The 16,693-nt window shown below is 36.9% G+C and overlaps 1 protein-coding gene across 1 annotated transcript in view; it reads left to right on the top strand.

The window, feature by feature from the left end:
• LOC141509577 (uncharacterized) overlaps positions 1–7,514 on the top strand; it is a 264,113-nt gene extending 256,599 nt beyond the window's left edge. Inside the window, exon 7 of the mRNA XM_074219210.1 lies at positions 4,708–7,514. Coding sequence (XP_074075311.1) covers positions 4,708–5,840 — 1,133 coding nt within the window. The 3' untranslated portion in view covers positions 5,841–7,514. The remainder of the gene's footprint in view (positions 1–4,707) is intronic.
• Positions 7,515–16,693: the final 9,179 nt, after the last annotated feature.

Below are 16,693 nucleotides of genomic sequence, written 5' to 3'. Positions count from 1 at the left end.
CAAGAGATAGTGTGTAAAAGTGAAAATAAAGACTTGACTTGTATAGAGATGAAGCAAAAGACCCAAGTTAAAATATTTACTAGTTGTGCGACTCGAGACAGACCTCTCTGAATTCCGGTTCCTCCTTCTTCAAAGTAGCTATGGTTATATTTATGGTAAATACCCAGCTCTCAGGGTTATAGCTGTGTTCTTAACTGCACTTTCTTCATTTTGTTCTGAAGCTCAAAAAAATCCCCGTAATTTCTATGGCCATATTTCTGCCTGAACTTTATCTAAAACAATTCATCAGTTTTTCTGACCTTGCCTGTGTTCCCTTCTGTAGCTAAAAAACAAAAACAAATGTTTCACTTTCTCTGGCCTTGCTCCTATCTGAACTTCCTTCTATTCCTCTATGTATTAAAAGAATGTTTCAATTTCTCCAGCAATATTTCTATCAAGATATTCCTTTTCCCTTCTGAATCTAAAAAATGTTTCCATTTCTGAGGCTGTCTTTTTATCTGGACATCCTTCTGTTCCCATTCCTGCCTAATAGGATACTTCCAGTCCTATGACTGTGTTTTTAATCTACCTACAATTTTTCTCTGTACCTAATAAAGTCTCTTTTTTGATGACTGTCTTTGTTTCCACACTGTTTTCTTTACTAAAAGAATGTTTCCAGTTCTATCACTGTTTCTTTCTGTTCTGTTTTGTATCTAAATAGAAAATACTCCCCTGACTCATGCTTCTTGTTCTGTTCTATTTGATTTTTCTCTCTGACATAGATAAAGGAGTACGTGCTATTCCTTAACAGGATTTACAGATGATTCAAAGCTGAGAGCATAGCCAACACGCTAGATGACACATTTGGACTCCAATAGGATCAACATATGCTAGAGAATTGGGGGAGATCCAAAGGAGATCAAAGACAGCAATATTCTTCAAAGTACCTGGGACTGCAAGTTCAATCTGAATCGAGAGGATGCAGTAGAGCATCACTTCCAAGAGAAGGAATCAGATAGAGGCTGCATCCTCTGCCACAGTCAGAGCTCAGGTAGTCATTGGGTTCAGTTCTGGGTTAAATGCATAAAAAAGAGCACTGTCCAACCAGGATGTTCAGAAGAGGCCAGCCAGGATGAGGAAGGGTCTGGACTTCTTGTCCTGGCAGGATTGGTTGAAAGGAACTGGGATTTAGAACCTGAAATGAAGTCTATTGGGGGGGGGGGGTGGCTTCCTGCCCAAATGGGAAGAGCATTTCATTTTGTTGTTTCACTCCAGAAGAGAGAACTAGGAACAATACAGGGAGCTTGCAAAAACAAGCAAACAAACAAGGGGTGGCTAGGTTGCGCAGTGGATACAGCAGCAGCCCTGGAGTCAGGAGTCCCTGAGTTCAAATCCGGCCTCAGACAATTAATAATTACTTAACGGTGTGGCCTTGGGCAAACCACTTAACCCCATTGCCTTGCAAAAACCTAAAAAACAAAACAAAACCCCCAACAATAGCAATAAATAAAAAATTATTCTTGACAAACCCTGAAAACTTATAGTAGTGAATAAAGTGAAAAGGCTCCCTTGAAAGGTGACAGATACCCTTCAAAAGTTTTCACTTGAGGCTACGTGACCAGTTCTTGGGTAGGTGATGATGGAGATTCATTTCTGGTATTGTTTGCATGTGAAGTCTCCTCGGTTTCCTTCCAAATCACCATATCTGGGAGGCAGGGGTTTTCTGAATCTTTCTTATTTGAGTTCTCTCAGGTGAGACTATCTACCTTCCCTCTCCTCCCCCACCCCTGCAAAGTTCACAGTAAATTCTAACTTGACATATCTCAGGACATTTTCCTCAGTATTCATTCTTTTTTTATACTTCAGTTTGATATTTTATTTTTCCAGTTAAATGTTATGAAACTTTTTCAGCATCCATCCACTTGCATATTTATAAGTTGTACATTTTTCTACCACCCTCCCTTCCCTTCTCTCTCCCCTATGCAGCAGACAATTGGTTAAAGTTGTATATGTACATTTTTGTTTAATATATTTACATATTAGTCATTTTATGGATGAGGAATTAGGATTAAGGGGAAAGAAAGAAAACCATGGGATAGAAAGGAAAAATTATCAGAGATATTTTAAAAAAGTGAATCTAGTGTTCATTCAGATTCTGTGATTTGTTTTTCCCCCCACTCTGAGGTTGTTCTTCATAACAGATCTCCCAGGGATGTCTTTGATCTCTTTTGAGAGGGGCTGCATCCATCATAGTTGATCCACTCACACTGTTGTTGTTAATGTGTACAATGTTCTCTTGGTTCTTGGTATTCATTTTTGACCTCTCTGTAGCATTTGTGATGGTGCATTTCACTCTGAATCCAGATGTAGTCTCCTCTTGGTGTTTTTGTGACTTATCCTCTCTTGGTTTTTCTCTGATTTAGCTTGAAGTAACAGGTAGATGACTTGATGGATACAGCACTGAACCTGTAGTCTGGGAGAAGTGAGTTTAAATCTGCCCTCAGATTCTTAGTACTGTGGGACAAAACATTTAACCTCTGCCTCAGTTTCCTTAAGTGTAAATGGGGATCATAAAAGCACCTGCATCCATGGATAGAGATAATAAATGGTTTACTCACTACAGTATCTATTGTTGTCTTTTCAGTTGTTTGTCACGACTGATTCACCATGATCGCATTTAAGGTTTTCTTGGCAAAGAAACCAAAATGGTTTGCCATTTCCTTCTCCAGCTCACTTTACAAATGAGGAAACTGAGGCAAATGGGGTGAAGTGACTAGTCCAGGATCACAAAGCTGGTGGATGCTAGCTCCATACCGTTCTTCCCTTTGGATCATTTTACTTAATCATTATCCATGTAATCAGCACTTAAGTTGAGTATCCCTCAAGGTCCTTTCTTGGGGCCTCCTCTCTTTCCCCCCCCTAAACTTCCTCCCTGAGAGCCTCTAATAGGTAACCTGCCCACTAAAAATGTTTTGTAATTTTCCCAATTCAGTATCCTGCTCACTAAGATATCCTGGGATATCTATTCAGCAAGAACAAATGTTTCAAGAGCCTTCTACCCCCAGCCCCCACACAGAATGCTTGTAATAAAATATCCTGTGGTTTGCTTCCCTTGGGAACTGTGTTTCTGGCTTCTTGGTACCTTAAGATCCAGAAACAGATAAAACAGAGTAGTAGGAATAACTGGAACCTGCAGAAACAATCAAGTTCATATTTGTGTCCCCAGAATGCTAGGCAGAAAGCCCCGCATATTCAGAAAGGGCCAAATTGGTTCCACCTATTGTTGACTTACACTGTGGCTGTGGGCAAGACCTTGAAATAAGGATAGATTTTTCCATGATTCCTGTGAATAGGGTTTTAACCTCTGCCTCAGTTTCCTTAAGTGTAAATGGGGATTATAAAATGATCAAATGAAGGAAAAAGCACTTTTGCAAAGCTTCTAAAAGCCCCATAAATATGTCTGATATTATTAATTAGGAAACTAGTGAGTCCAAATTGCTAAGAGGTAGACTAAGAACTCTTTCCTAGAAATATACACTCAAACATGTATAGATATATTAACCATAGATATACACACATATGAAGAGAGTCAGCATATTAAAAAAAGGTTGCTGAAATGTTGGCGAGGGAAGTACCTGCATAGAGTAAGGTAGAGAAAAATTCAGGGGTGTTCAGGTATAAAATGATCATGACTAATGGGAGTCCTTTTCAAATGAAGTCTTTAGTGAGAAACCCTCAAAGATAGGGTCCAAATATTCAGAGCATGGGGCGCTAGGTGGCACAGTGGATAGAGCACCAACCCTGGAGTCAGGAGGACCTGAACATATACATATATATATATATATGTATGTATATGTATATATTCAGAGCACTTGCTACCATGAGAAGGCCCCCTGAGTCAGAAATGGAGAAGGAATCCTGGGAGTCTTGGTCTTAGCCTGGTTTGAAGTGACCAGTCCCCTCAAGTGGACCCCTTCAGAACAAAGGAGACCTCCTCCTTCTGGGCAATACCATTACTTTCTGAATGAAAACAAGGAATGCAATTCTAGGTCAGACATATCACAGTTCATTGAAGGGATGACCAACATATTTTTTTAAAAAAAATATCATTTTTCTTCAAGAATCAGTTACTACTTTTAGCCCAGTTCCCTAAGAAAGGCCTATATGGTCTTCTACATATTTTCAAATAGGAAAAATATTATGTTTCAATATTTCTAGAGATATTAAAAAAGATTTCAAAAACTGTTTCCACCAGGCTTTACCTTTCTCTAGGTACCACTTGAATGATTTCATCCCTAATTCCATTCTCAAAGCTCAGCACATTTGCTCTTTATATTAGACATTTTTCAGACATTTGTACTTTATTTTGCTGTTTTTCAGATTTGGAATCCAAGATCAAGACTGAAAATGAGCCAGGGGAGGAATCTTCCCAAAGAGTAGAGATTGAAAGACTCAGCAATGTTGATGAGTGCTCCTCAATTTGTGGGGAATGGGATGAAAGGGAGAGCCGGGTAAAAAGTAAGGAAATAAAACAGAAGAGTGATGTGAGGAAAATGACCAAAGGCCAGAAGATTCAAACTAGAGACAAAATTTATAAAGATAAGGAATGTGGGAAAGGCTTCCCTCAATATTCAAACTCTTCTAAGCATCAGGAAACCCATGCTATTCAGAAGGCTTATAAATGTAATGTATGTGGTTTGATATTCACTGACAATTTAAAACTTATTCTACACCAGAAGATTCATGATGGAAAGAAGTCTTATAAATGTGAGGAATGTGGAAAAACCTATTTTGAGATTTCAAAACTTCACTTACATCAGAAGATTCATACTGGAGAGAAGCCTTATCAATGTAATGAGTGTGGGAAAACTTTCACTCAAAATGCAACCCTTCTAAAACACCACAGAATTCATACTGGAGAGAAGCCATATACATGTAAAGAATGTGGGAAAGCCTTCACTCAAAAGTCAACCCTATCTAACCACCAGAGAATTCATACTGGAGAGAAGCCCTATAAATGTGATGAATGCGGGATAGCTTTCAGTCAGAGGTCAACCCGTATTAAACACCAGAAAATTCATACTGGAGAGAAACCCTATACCTGTAATATATGTGGGAAAGCCTTTGTAGAGAAGTCAAACCTTATTCAGCATCAGAAGATTCATACTGGAGAGAAGCCTTATAAATGTAATGATTGTGGGAAAGCCTTCAATCAAAACTCAACCCTTTTCAATCATCAGAGAATTCATACCGGAGAGAAACGTTATAAGTGTAAGGAATGTGAGAAAGCCTTTAGTCAGAGCTCAACTCTTATTTCCCATCAGATGATTCATACTGGAGAAAAGCCTTATACATGTAGTGAATGTGGGAAAACCTTTCGCAAAAACTCAACACTAACTGAGCACCAGAAAATTCATACTGAAGAGAAACTCTGTAAAAATGATAAAGGTGAAAAAGCCTCCAGTCAGAGCTCAACCCCTGTTTCTCGCCAGATGTCTCATAATAGAAAGAAGCCTTATTTATGTTGTGAGTGTGGGAAAGCCTTTCCTAAAAACTCAATACTTATTAAACACCAGAGAATTCATACAGGAGAGAAACCTTATGAATGTAATAAATGTGAGAAAACCTTCACTCAGAGTTCAACCCTTATTAAACATCAGAGAATTCACACCGAAGAAAAGCCTTATCAATGTAATGAATGTGGGAAAGCTTTCAATCAAAAATCTAATCTGACACGACATCAGAGGACACATACTGGAGAGAAGCCTTATAAATGCCATAGATGTGGAAGAGCCTTTATGAGAAAGGGTCTCTTGAACTTACACAAAAAAAACCACATTGGAGAAAATATGGAAAAGTAAAATGGGCAAGTATCCACTTTCAACCTTTAAATTTTATTGAACAACAGGACAGTTCACACTGGTTAGAGACCTTATCAATATAATAAAAACCTTCATTCTGAGTTCAGTCTTCAACAATATTCTGTAATTCACACTGTAGAGGAGAAGAAAACTTCATAGCTATAAGAAATATGAGAAAACCTGTGCTTTTAAATAGGATCCTTCTTGGAATAACCTTTTATTTAAAAAAGAAATGAGTATGGGAAAGCCTTCTATGGCAGACCAAACAGGTAATAATAACAGAAATGGAAGAATGCAAACTCATTTATTGCTTACAATACCAATTACCAGACTAAGCCTTGGGCATCTAAGTCATAAGAAAAGATAACCCAATTAGAACTGTGTCAGAGTGTTATGAGGGAGGGGATTTAACTGTAGGTCTTGTGACAAAAGTTTGGCAATCATCTGCTAGGGATGCTGTGGAGGCATTCTTGATCAGGATTTGTTTGGAATGAATATCTCTGAGGTATCTCCTATCTAGCTATGTTTCAAAGTGCCCTGACTTTTCCTAGAAATAGTGTTCCACCCTTTTAATACCAATAGTCTATTAGTGCTGCATGGTCATGAAATATGAACACTATAATTTCCAAAGAATCAAGAATGGCTATCAATTAGATATAGAAGCAAGTAAATATGAGCTTTCATCCTTGAAACATGGATAGATTGTTTATATTCTTTTGTACAGAGATGACCTTAGGACTCTGTCATCACACACTCTGTCATCTAATGTCTCAGAGGGATTGGGAGTAGTATTTTTATATTTTTTATGATTTTAAATGAATATGGGAAGACTCATGATTTCCTGAATCAAATACTGCTCAGACCCTTACTGTGTGACCCCAGGCAAGTGACTACCTTGTTTGCCTCAGTTTCCTGATATGTAAATGTAAGTATCTTTGCCAAGAAAATTTCTAATGGAATCACAAAGAGTCAAATATGATTATAACAACTGAACAGAAATGAAAACTGGATACGGAACACAAGAGGAGTAAATTGGTGAGGGGAGGAGGGAAAAGGGAAAGGAATAATGGTGATTATTGATCTCATATAATTATGGTCTCCAAGTAGATGCCTTAATGATGAAAGGGCTGGTGCAGAAGGGGAAAGGAGGTAACATTTTAACCTCGTTGTTATCTGAGATGGACAAAGGATGGAAAGAGAACAAAAAGAGAAAGATAAATATACACACAATTGGATACAGAAATCCATTTCACCTGTGGATGCTTTATTATATTGTTCATAAAATTATCATACTATTTAAGTCTAACTAAAGATTGTTTGTACTCAGAATGTCTCCTTAATCTCACAAACTCTCCAGAAGTTTCAGAGATTTTGAAGTCCCCCAGGTCCTGGATCCATCTAAAACATTTCCATTTTGGGTCTCCACAACCAGGTCTTGTTTTGAGTCCACCCAAGCTTGCATTTTGACTTTGCCCAAATTTTATTAAATGTTTAAATTTACTCATTTCCATCTCAATCTAGCTTCCTTGCTCTTTCAGAAAAATCATTTAACTGTGTTCATGTTGTTTTGTATAGGTACCCTTGTCTAAATTATATATAATGTAAATCTTCCAGAGCATGGATGAGAGAGACCTCACCTCCTTTCCGGGACATTCTCCTCTACCAAATGACCTAATAAATTTCTTTCTAAACCTTTTTCAGACTTTGAGGTTTGTGCTTTTTCTTTTTTTTTAATATTATTTTCTCCAATTATGTGCTAAGATAGTTTTCAACATTTATCATTTTATAAGCTTTTGAGTTTCCCATTTTTCTATCTCTACCCCTTCCCTTCCACCTCCCCATAACAGCAAGTAATCTGACATAAGGTTTTATATGTACTATATATATATATGTATATATATATACAGTATATATGTACAGTAAACAAAAATATGTTTAACATATTTCCAGATTAGTCCTGTTGTGAAAGAATATTCAGAACTAAAGAGAAAAAAAAACATGAGAAAGAAAAAATACATAAAACAAGGGTTTTTTTGAGAGGCAGTGGGGTTAAGTGACTAGCCCAAGGTCACATAGCTAGGTAATTATTAAGTGTTTGAGGATGGATTTGAACTCAGGTCCTCCTGACTCTAGGGCCGGTTCTCTATCCACTGTGCCACCTAGCTGCACCCAAAACAAGTTTTAAAAAATGAAAATAGTATGCTTTACTCAGCATTCAGGCTCCATAGTTCTTTCTCTGGGCATGGATGGCATTTTCCTTAACAGGGCTCTCAGGATAGTCCTCAATCACTGACACACTAAAAGAAGTTGCTTCCAAGGGGTAGCAAGGTGGCTCAGTGGATAGAGCACCAGCCCTGGAGTCAAGAGGATCTGAGTTCAAATTTGGCCTTAGACAATTAATACTTACTTAGCTGTGTGATCTTGGGCAAGTCACTTAACCCCATTGCCTTGCAAAAAATAACCAAAAAGTTGCTACCATCAATGCTGATCATCTCACAATGTTGCCATTAATGTATACAATGTTCTCCTGGTTCTGCTCACTTCACTCAGCCTCAGTTCATGCAAGTCTTGTCAGCTTTTCTGAAGTCCACCTGCTCATGATTTCTTACAGAACAATAGTACTCCATCACATTCATGTACCAAAATTTGTTCAGCCATTTCCCAGTTGATGGCTATCCTCTCAATTTCCAATTTATTGTCACTGCAAAAAGAGCTACTATAAATATTTTTGTGTATGTGGGTGTTTCCCCTTTTTTAATGATCTCTTTGGGATATAGACATAGTAGTGCTATTATGGGATCAAAGATTATGCACAGTTTTATTGCCCTTTGGGCATAGTTCAAATTGCTCTCCAGAATGGATGGATCAGTTCACAATTCCAACTAACAGTTTGGGGAGGTTTGTTTTCACAAATAACAATATAGTGTCAGAAGTGGGATTCTTGAGAGGTCACTACAAATCATATCCAAAGGTTCTCTGAAATCATGAAAACTGAGTAAGTCTTTGTGAGATAGAATTGAGATAGACAAGGATTGCATAAACAAAACAAGTACCTGGTGAGTTCCCTTGGGTTGCAGTTGGACATATCTCAGTCCCTGACTCCATTAAGTCCTTAACCCAGAAAAAGTCTTAGGTGGCATTAGTATTAGTCTAGGTCACTCTAGTGGGCCAAATTAATAATTCCCTTGACTTGATCACTTAAGGGCTTGGTAAGCAGCTACTGAAAACTAAAAGTTTGGTTAAATTGAGTTGGAGGTCCTAGAGCTTTTGGCTTTTCTCTGTTTTCTCAACTCTCTCTAGGTACTTTATTGAGGAAAAGAGGGAGAGAATTTGGAGCTCAAAATTTATTTAAAGTTTAAAATTATTTTATGTGTAATTGGAAAATATAAAATATTTTTAAAAACTAAGATTTTTGGGTTTCCTCATGAATAATATACTCAATAGGGGAATTATAGGAAAGTGAAAAGATAAAAATAAGAGAGAATGAAGATAAAGGGAATTGTCAGCCTTATTTCATTCAGTTGCTATAGATCCTGTGCTGAACTATACCACCTGGGATTAGACCTCTTCCCCTGTGATCTTTGAAATTCAGAAATCTAGTCTGTCAGAGTCCTTATGGCCACAGTCCATTTTATTCCCCTTTCATGACCCATGATGTGGGTTTCTGCTTTCAGTGCAATGTTCTTGGGAGAGCCCTTTGCTTTTGTGGAAAATAGGCTATCGCTATCTTTTAGAGACTTGGGAGTGTGACTGAGCCTTCAGGAACACCCACTGTTCAGGTAGGTAAGGACCAATGTCTACCATGTATACTTCTCTGGACACTCAGCTCCTTTTTTCTTAAGTTTATAAAATAGAATTACTCTACCACAATTTGGACCTCTTCTCTTTCTATCAATAGGATGTTGCTCTCCTATTCCCATCTTTTCCTTTTCTTTTGATTTTTCTATTGAGTATGTTGTTTGTGAGAACAAACTCCAAAATTTGGGTAGGAGGAGGGACAAGAAAATTAAAACTTGTGCCCTGGATTTTTGTACCTTCAGATTTTGCCTGTCTCTGTTGCCAGAGTAGGTGGGAGAAGGTCCCCTTCTTGTTTGTCTTTCATTATATACGAGAATCTGGGAGTGCTGCGCAGTCACCAGTCTCACTCTCCTCTGGAGCCAGCTGAGTCCAGAAGCAAGATATAGCGCAAGATGACTTGTAACACTAGCAGGAATGGGTTAAAGGCTGATGAGTTAGCATTTTTGCTTTCCCTTCCTTACCTGTACTCAACAGCTCTCTCTCTCTCCCTGTGTCCTATCAATCTATGAGATTGAAGAAGGCCAAACTCATTCAGAGTGAGTAGCTCTGTCCATGGTAGGAATAAAGGAATGAGAAATTCTTGGTCTCTCAGAGCTGCTCAAAGCCTTTTAAAATCTCATAGAATCCATAAAAGTAATACTTAATGATAGAAGCTAGCATTTATATAGTGGTTTGCACAATGCTTTAAATATATTCTCAACTGATTACAAACTCAAAGATGAAAAGGACCTTAATTGTCATCTATTCCAATTCAATGGCGAATTACTCCAGCATCTTTGCCCAAAAAAAACCCCACATGGGGTCATGGAGAGTTGAACATGACTGAAACAACAACATCCCAAATCATTCGTTTTACAGATAAAGGAAGTGAAGCCCAGAGAGGTTGGATGTGCACAAGATCATAAAGGTTATGAGTTGCAAAAGCTCAGATTTGGTCTCAGGTCCATGGATTTCCAGTCTAATGCTTTCTCTATTGTATCTCAGCACCTTTCCAGGAAAATTAAGGAACAGTGTGAAGGAGAAATATGTCCGAAAACACATAATTAATCAATGTCAGACTAAGATCTGAATAAAATCTTCTAACTAAATCTTGGGCTCTTCCCCCTAGACTAAACTACCTCCTGAATGACCGGTCATGTGATCAGTGTCCTATATCCAGGAAAATCAAAGCTCCAATGTGCAGTAAGGATTCAGGGCACGACATACAATTAGATAGATAAAGGAAGGTTGGTCTGTGACATGTGAAAAATCAGAAAGGAGAGTTTGAAGAATAGGAGAGACCATCTATGTTACAATGGTCTTAACATTGAGGAGGCTAGATAATATGCCCTTAACGATAACCCCCTAACTTTGAGCCTATAGCAATCTTAATGGAACAGAGAAAGGGATTGTTCATCCAACAATCCTCTTGGGAATGACCACTCCACTGCTACAGAAGAGAAACAGTGGACCCTTTTAGATCTTCTGGTACAATTCTCTTGTCTTGTTATTCTTGAAGAAAGTTATGATTTGACTTGGGGGTGGGGGTGGGGGGCTGTGCTAGGTCACCAGTCTCACTTTCTCCTCTGGAGCCATCTGGGTCCAATGGCCAATAATGAATCAGGATGACTGGAGATGGCCCTGGATGCCAGGCAATCAGGGTAAAGTGACTTGCCCAAGGTCACACAGCTAGAAAATGTCTAATGTCCGAAATCAAATTTGAACTCAGGTCCTCCTGCCTTCAGGACTGGTGCTCTATCCACTGCACCACCTAACTGCCCCTCCTCTTGTTTTACAAATGGGAAGAATCAGTCTAAAGAAAATAAGGGAATTAGTCATGGTCAAACAGCTATCAATCTGACTTCTTATGAACACCTGCCAAGGATCAAAGAAGTAAAACTGGGAGGAAATTCAGAGGACACCTCTGAAGCCACATAGGGAAGAAGCTATTATACCTCTTGCACTTAATGATAGAGAAATTGAGGACCAGGGGACTGAAGTGTCTTGTTGGTGATCATACAGGTAGAATTAAGATTATGAGGAAGGGGGCAGCTAGGTGGCACAGTAGATAGAGCACCAACCCTGAGTTCAAATCTGACCTCAGACACTAAACAGTTACCTAGCTGCGTGACCTTTAGCAAGTCACTTAATTCCATTGCCTTGCAAAAATTTTTAAAAAAAGATTATGAGGCAGGATCTCTTTCCCCTGGAGTTCTGGGAGGGCTTAACATTTCCCAGAATTGATTGATAATCTCTTTAATTCCTCTTTATTAGTAATTGTAAAATGCTCAAGAGTGTGGAATAGAATTTCACATCAATTTGCAGACCAGCTTCTATAAAGTTAGCAAAGAATCAGGAATTAGAGAGGTCTGTTATAAATTATGCCTCCAATCCTTGCTAGCTATTTGACTCACTTCATCTCTCTGTACCTCATCTTTCTTCTCTCTAAAATGGAGTCAATTCTGGTGATACTTTTCTTGGAAGAATTTTATTATTCAATCACTTTCAATTGTACCTAAGGTTTCATGACACCATTTGAGATTTTCTTGGCAAAGATACTGGAGCAATTTGCCAAAATTTCTTCTCTAGCTCATCTTTTTTTTTCAGATGAAGAAATTGAGGCAAATAGGGTTAAGTGGCTTACCCAGAAACACAAGTAGGCACATGTCTGTATAAAAATACTCATCCATTGGTCCTAAGGAAAAAGGAGAGGCTGGCATCCTTACCCTTATTCTCTCCTCCATGGCAGGAAGAGGTCTCTCTATCCCAGGATCAGGTACCAAATGCTACAATAAAATGAATATTACTTCCCAAAGGGATTAGATTATTTTACCACCTTCATTTCCCATCAAAGAGTCCTTCTTCTCTGGATACATGCACATTTAGGTCTAAGAAAAATAAAATAAGATCTTGTGTGATCTTGACCTAGGTTTGGCTCTTTAGCTCTCTTATCTCCTTGTTCATCTTTCCAGGAAACTAGATAGATTCAGACTCTGTCAGTCAGTGGGAAAGCTCTATAGGTTTGTAAGAAAAGAACAACAGGCTTCGCTTTGGTCTGGGATTTCTTTACTGTTTACTCATCTGTGGATTCCATTCAGGGGGTTACATGGGCAGCTAGGTGGATTAGCTTGCATTCTTTCTAATTTTTCAACCTTCACATTCTTTCATGTTGTGTTCTTTCTATTTACATACCTGTAGTAATTGAATATAGAAATATGTTTTGCATGATTGCATGTGCATAACTATTAAATTGCTTACTGTTTTGGGGAGGGAAGAAGGAAGGGAGAGAGAATTTGGAATTCAAAATTTTAAAAAAATGAATGTCATATTGTTTTTACATGCAACTGGGGAAAATTAATGCTATTCTTATTTGTAGTAATTGAACAAATCATTTTTCTGGGTTCTCCTTACTTCATTCTGCATCAGTTCATGTAAGCCTTGGTGGATTTGTTTGTTTTTAAAAAATATTTAAACAACCATAGTTTTATACAAGGGCCACTAGTGGATAGAGTGCCAGACCTGGAGTCAGAAAGACTTATGAGTTCAATTCTGGCCTCAGACTTATTAGCTGTATGACACCAGGCAAGTCACTTCACCTGGTTTGCCTCAGTTTCCTCATCTGTAAAATGGGTTGGAGAAGGAAATGGCAAACCACTCCAGTATCTTTGCTAAGAAGACCCCCAACTAAGTGTCACAAAGAGTCAGAAATGACTGAACAATAACAGTTTTAAGTAATTGATTTTCTTTGTAAATTGATTTATATAATACATTTAAAACTTGAAACAAAATATATTGATTGTCATTGCATTAATTCAGACATTTCTTTGTGACTTTGGGCAAGTCGGTTCACCTCAGTTTCCTCATCTGTAAAATGAACTCGAGGAGGAAGGAATAATAAACCATTCTAGTATACTTGCCTCAGACATGATAGAAATCCCTGAACAACAACAAATTAATTCAGTTGAATGCATTTCTGAATTACCTTACATAAAAAAATCATTTCATCTCTTCATCAGTTTTGATATTCTATAATAGCTGCATTCAAATACCAGTATGGAGTAATTAAAATAAAATTATTCTTTTTTTTAGGTTTTTGCAAGGCAAATGGGGTTAAGTGGCTTGCCCAAGGCCACACAGCTAGGCAATTATTAAGTTTCTGAGGCTGCATTTGAACCCAGGTACTCCTGACTCCAGGGCCGGTGCTTTATCCACTGCGCCACCTAGCCACCCCAAAATCAAATTATTCTTATGGTTACAAAAATGCTTTTAGTACTTCCCTTTTAGAAAACAGATGAATTTTGCTATGAATAGAGGTTTTCCTTACTTTATCAAAACCCAATATAAAGTCAAATCTTAAATCACTCAGTCTTCAATATTACTGCACAATTCATTACTTTTGTACATCAACAGAAATATCAAAATTAATAGAAACCTTGAGAAAGCTCAGAAGAAACAAGCATATCTGCAATATAAAATAATTTTAAAGATATAGACATCTTCTTAATTTCTTCTTCTCTAAGTGAAATTTTACTTACCATAAATTTTTCTTAACTCTCAGCTTCTCTTTTGACCTCTGCTGGAAGATTTTGATAGCTGATAAAGATGAAGACCTTGTATTTTGCCAATACAGGTAAAGAAAACCTCTAATTTTCTAAACTTTTGGGAAATCTAAACTCTTTTACATTAAAATCATTTACTACTAATAAAGCTTTATATCAAAACAGTCTCAAATTAATGGCCTCTGAAATATCATTTTTCTTTCCCTATTCTAATTTAATCCTTCACTTTCCTTCACTGCTTCACTTTCCTTCACTATCTCAATCCATCTATAAAGCTGGTTTTCTTTACTCAACTAAAATATCTTCTATTTGTGCAAATTAGCACAAGTTTTATTTAATTTATTTAATTGCAAAATCTTTTACCTGAACAAAGCTGAAATTTTAAGATTTAAATATAATTTCTCATTTTGTTAGATACAACTTTTAACTTAAACAATAAAATTCTATTAGATCATGTTCAGATCATTGAGTTCAAATAGACATTCTTCTAAAATGAAATTTCATTTTCTGATTTAGATAAATTTTTTCTGTCCCGATGGAGATAAGAATTAATCATCCCACCAAAAGGGGTTCTTAAATGCCAAATAAGTTTAGAAACTAAAGTCTGCAAAACTGTTTGTTTCTATATTAATTTTCTGTTCTATAAAACTTTCTTAGCATTCTCTACTTGGTAAAATCATCTTCTTCTTTTATCCTAAAATAATAAATGTCATTCTTTAGAACAGGAAAAAATGAAAAAGAAGTCTATGGTTTATATATATGTTCTCAAGGTTTTTCTTTTTTATTTTTCTTTTTAAAATTACAAAGAGCAATATCTTCAAAAGTCAATAGAATATTTCAGCATTTACAAAAAAAAAACATTGAAACTACAATATAGAAATTCACAGTAAAGAAATTATTTTTCAGTCACAAGATGAACCTTTAGTTTACATGTCATCCATTTCTGCAGGTGGGGGAAAAGGTTTTCTTCTCTTTTATTTGACTTTATCTCTGCATTCTCAACACCAGAATTAGGAAGACAAAGATAAGACTTTATCTTTAGAAAGCTTAACAAATTTTTTTGCACAAAAGTTATTATTCTTTTTTCTTATTTTGTACTGAAAGTTTATTGGGAAGGAGATAGTTTGATATTAAAATTGGCTGCGTGTCTGGAATGAAAAGGGACATTTCTTCTGCTAATGCTTAGGATGATGAGTGATAATAACAGACACCATGAAGAATTCATTTAAATCAGCCAAAATTTTATTGCAATGCAAATCATAGCATTCCTACCTCAGAGTCTCTATCCATCTTTTCCTTTCTCACTTATCTCTCTCAATTACCCAAAGATTATTTATCAAGAGATTTATTAAGAGATACTTTTCTCACCATTAAATGGGAAGGTTGAAAAGAGGGATGACATCATCCTTTTAAATGAAAGAACCACTGTTGGTGTCCGAGACTAGCAGTGGGACACCAGGAAGAAAGTGTGACAACAATATCAGCACTTGTGCTCTAGTGAAATTTCATAAGGAAGTTTTTTTTCCCTAGAAAAAGAAAAGATTCATTAATTTTTCACAATTTGGTCAACAAATTTTATAAACTTCAGAATTTGCTCAAATAAGCCATTACACATTTGTTTATGGAATTTAACCTCTATTTTACCCTTTAAAATTTATAAGATTTGATCATCCAATATCCTAAATAATGGCCAACACTGATCAGTAATATAAAGATAGCTTGGTCAATTAATTTGATAGAGCCCAGCAAGTGCAGGCTTAGATACATCAGTTCTTGCTATGATTTTTTTTTTCATTTTGCCAAAATATTACCAAGAGGGTTCTGTTCTAGAGTAGAATGTCCACTTTCCATGATGACCACTGATTACTTTAACAATTTGGGGGCTCTTATCATTTATTTTGAATACCACTGGCTACTCAAGATTTACTCTAGATTTATGAAGCTCTGTTCTGAATGGATGAATATCCTTTATGGATTAATTGGGAATTTGGAAAGGAAGGGCCACCAAACCACTCAGATAACACAATACAAAAATATGCAAAACACTAACATCTCTATAGATCTTTCTATTTAGAGAACAAAAGTACTAGGCTACAACTTTTCTGGGCCTTCTCAGGTCCCCCTTTCTAAGAAATGACAAATTCTAAGAAGGGCCACCAAATGACTCATATAAATGACAGACATTCAGATAACACAATACAAAAATATACAAAACACTAACATCTCTATAGATCTTTCCATTTAGAGAACAAAAGTACTGGACTACAACTTTTCTGGGCCTTCCCAGGTCCCCCTTTCTAAGATGTGACAAACTGGCGCATTTATTAGCACATGTCTGAAGAGTTCTTTGATTTAGGGCTGTGGGGGTTGGGGCATCCAGTCCCAGCTAATGTAGCTAGAATTGTCACATGAATTTTCTTATCAATTTGACTAGTCATAGCCAATAAACTAACACAAATAAGAAGACAGGCTATAAAGTCTGCATATCAAGAGTGTGGCATACCCACCAGCAGTTGC

This window comes from Macrotis lagotis, chromosome 1 (assembly GCF_037893015.1).
Source record: "Macrotis lagotis isolate mMagLag1 chromosome 1, bilby.v1.9.chrom.fasta, whole genome shotgun sequence".
NCBI lineage: Eukaryota > Metazoa > Chordata > Mammalia > Peramelemorphia > Peramelidae > Macrotis > Macrotis lagotis.
The sequence above is the reverse complement of the archived record's forward strand: the minus strand, read 5'-3'. Positions and strand labels throughout refer to the sequence as shown.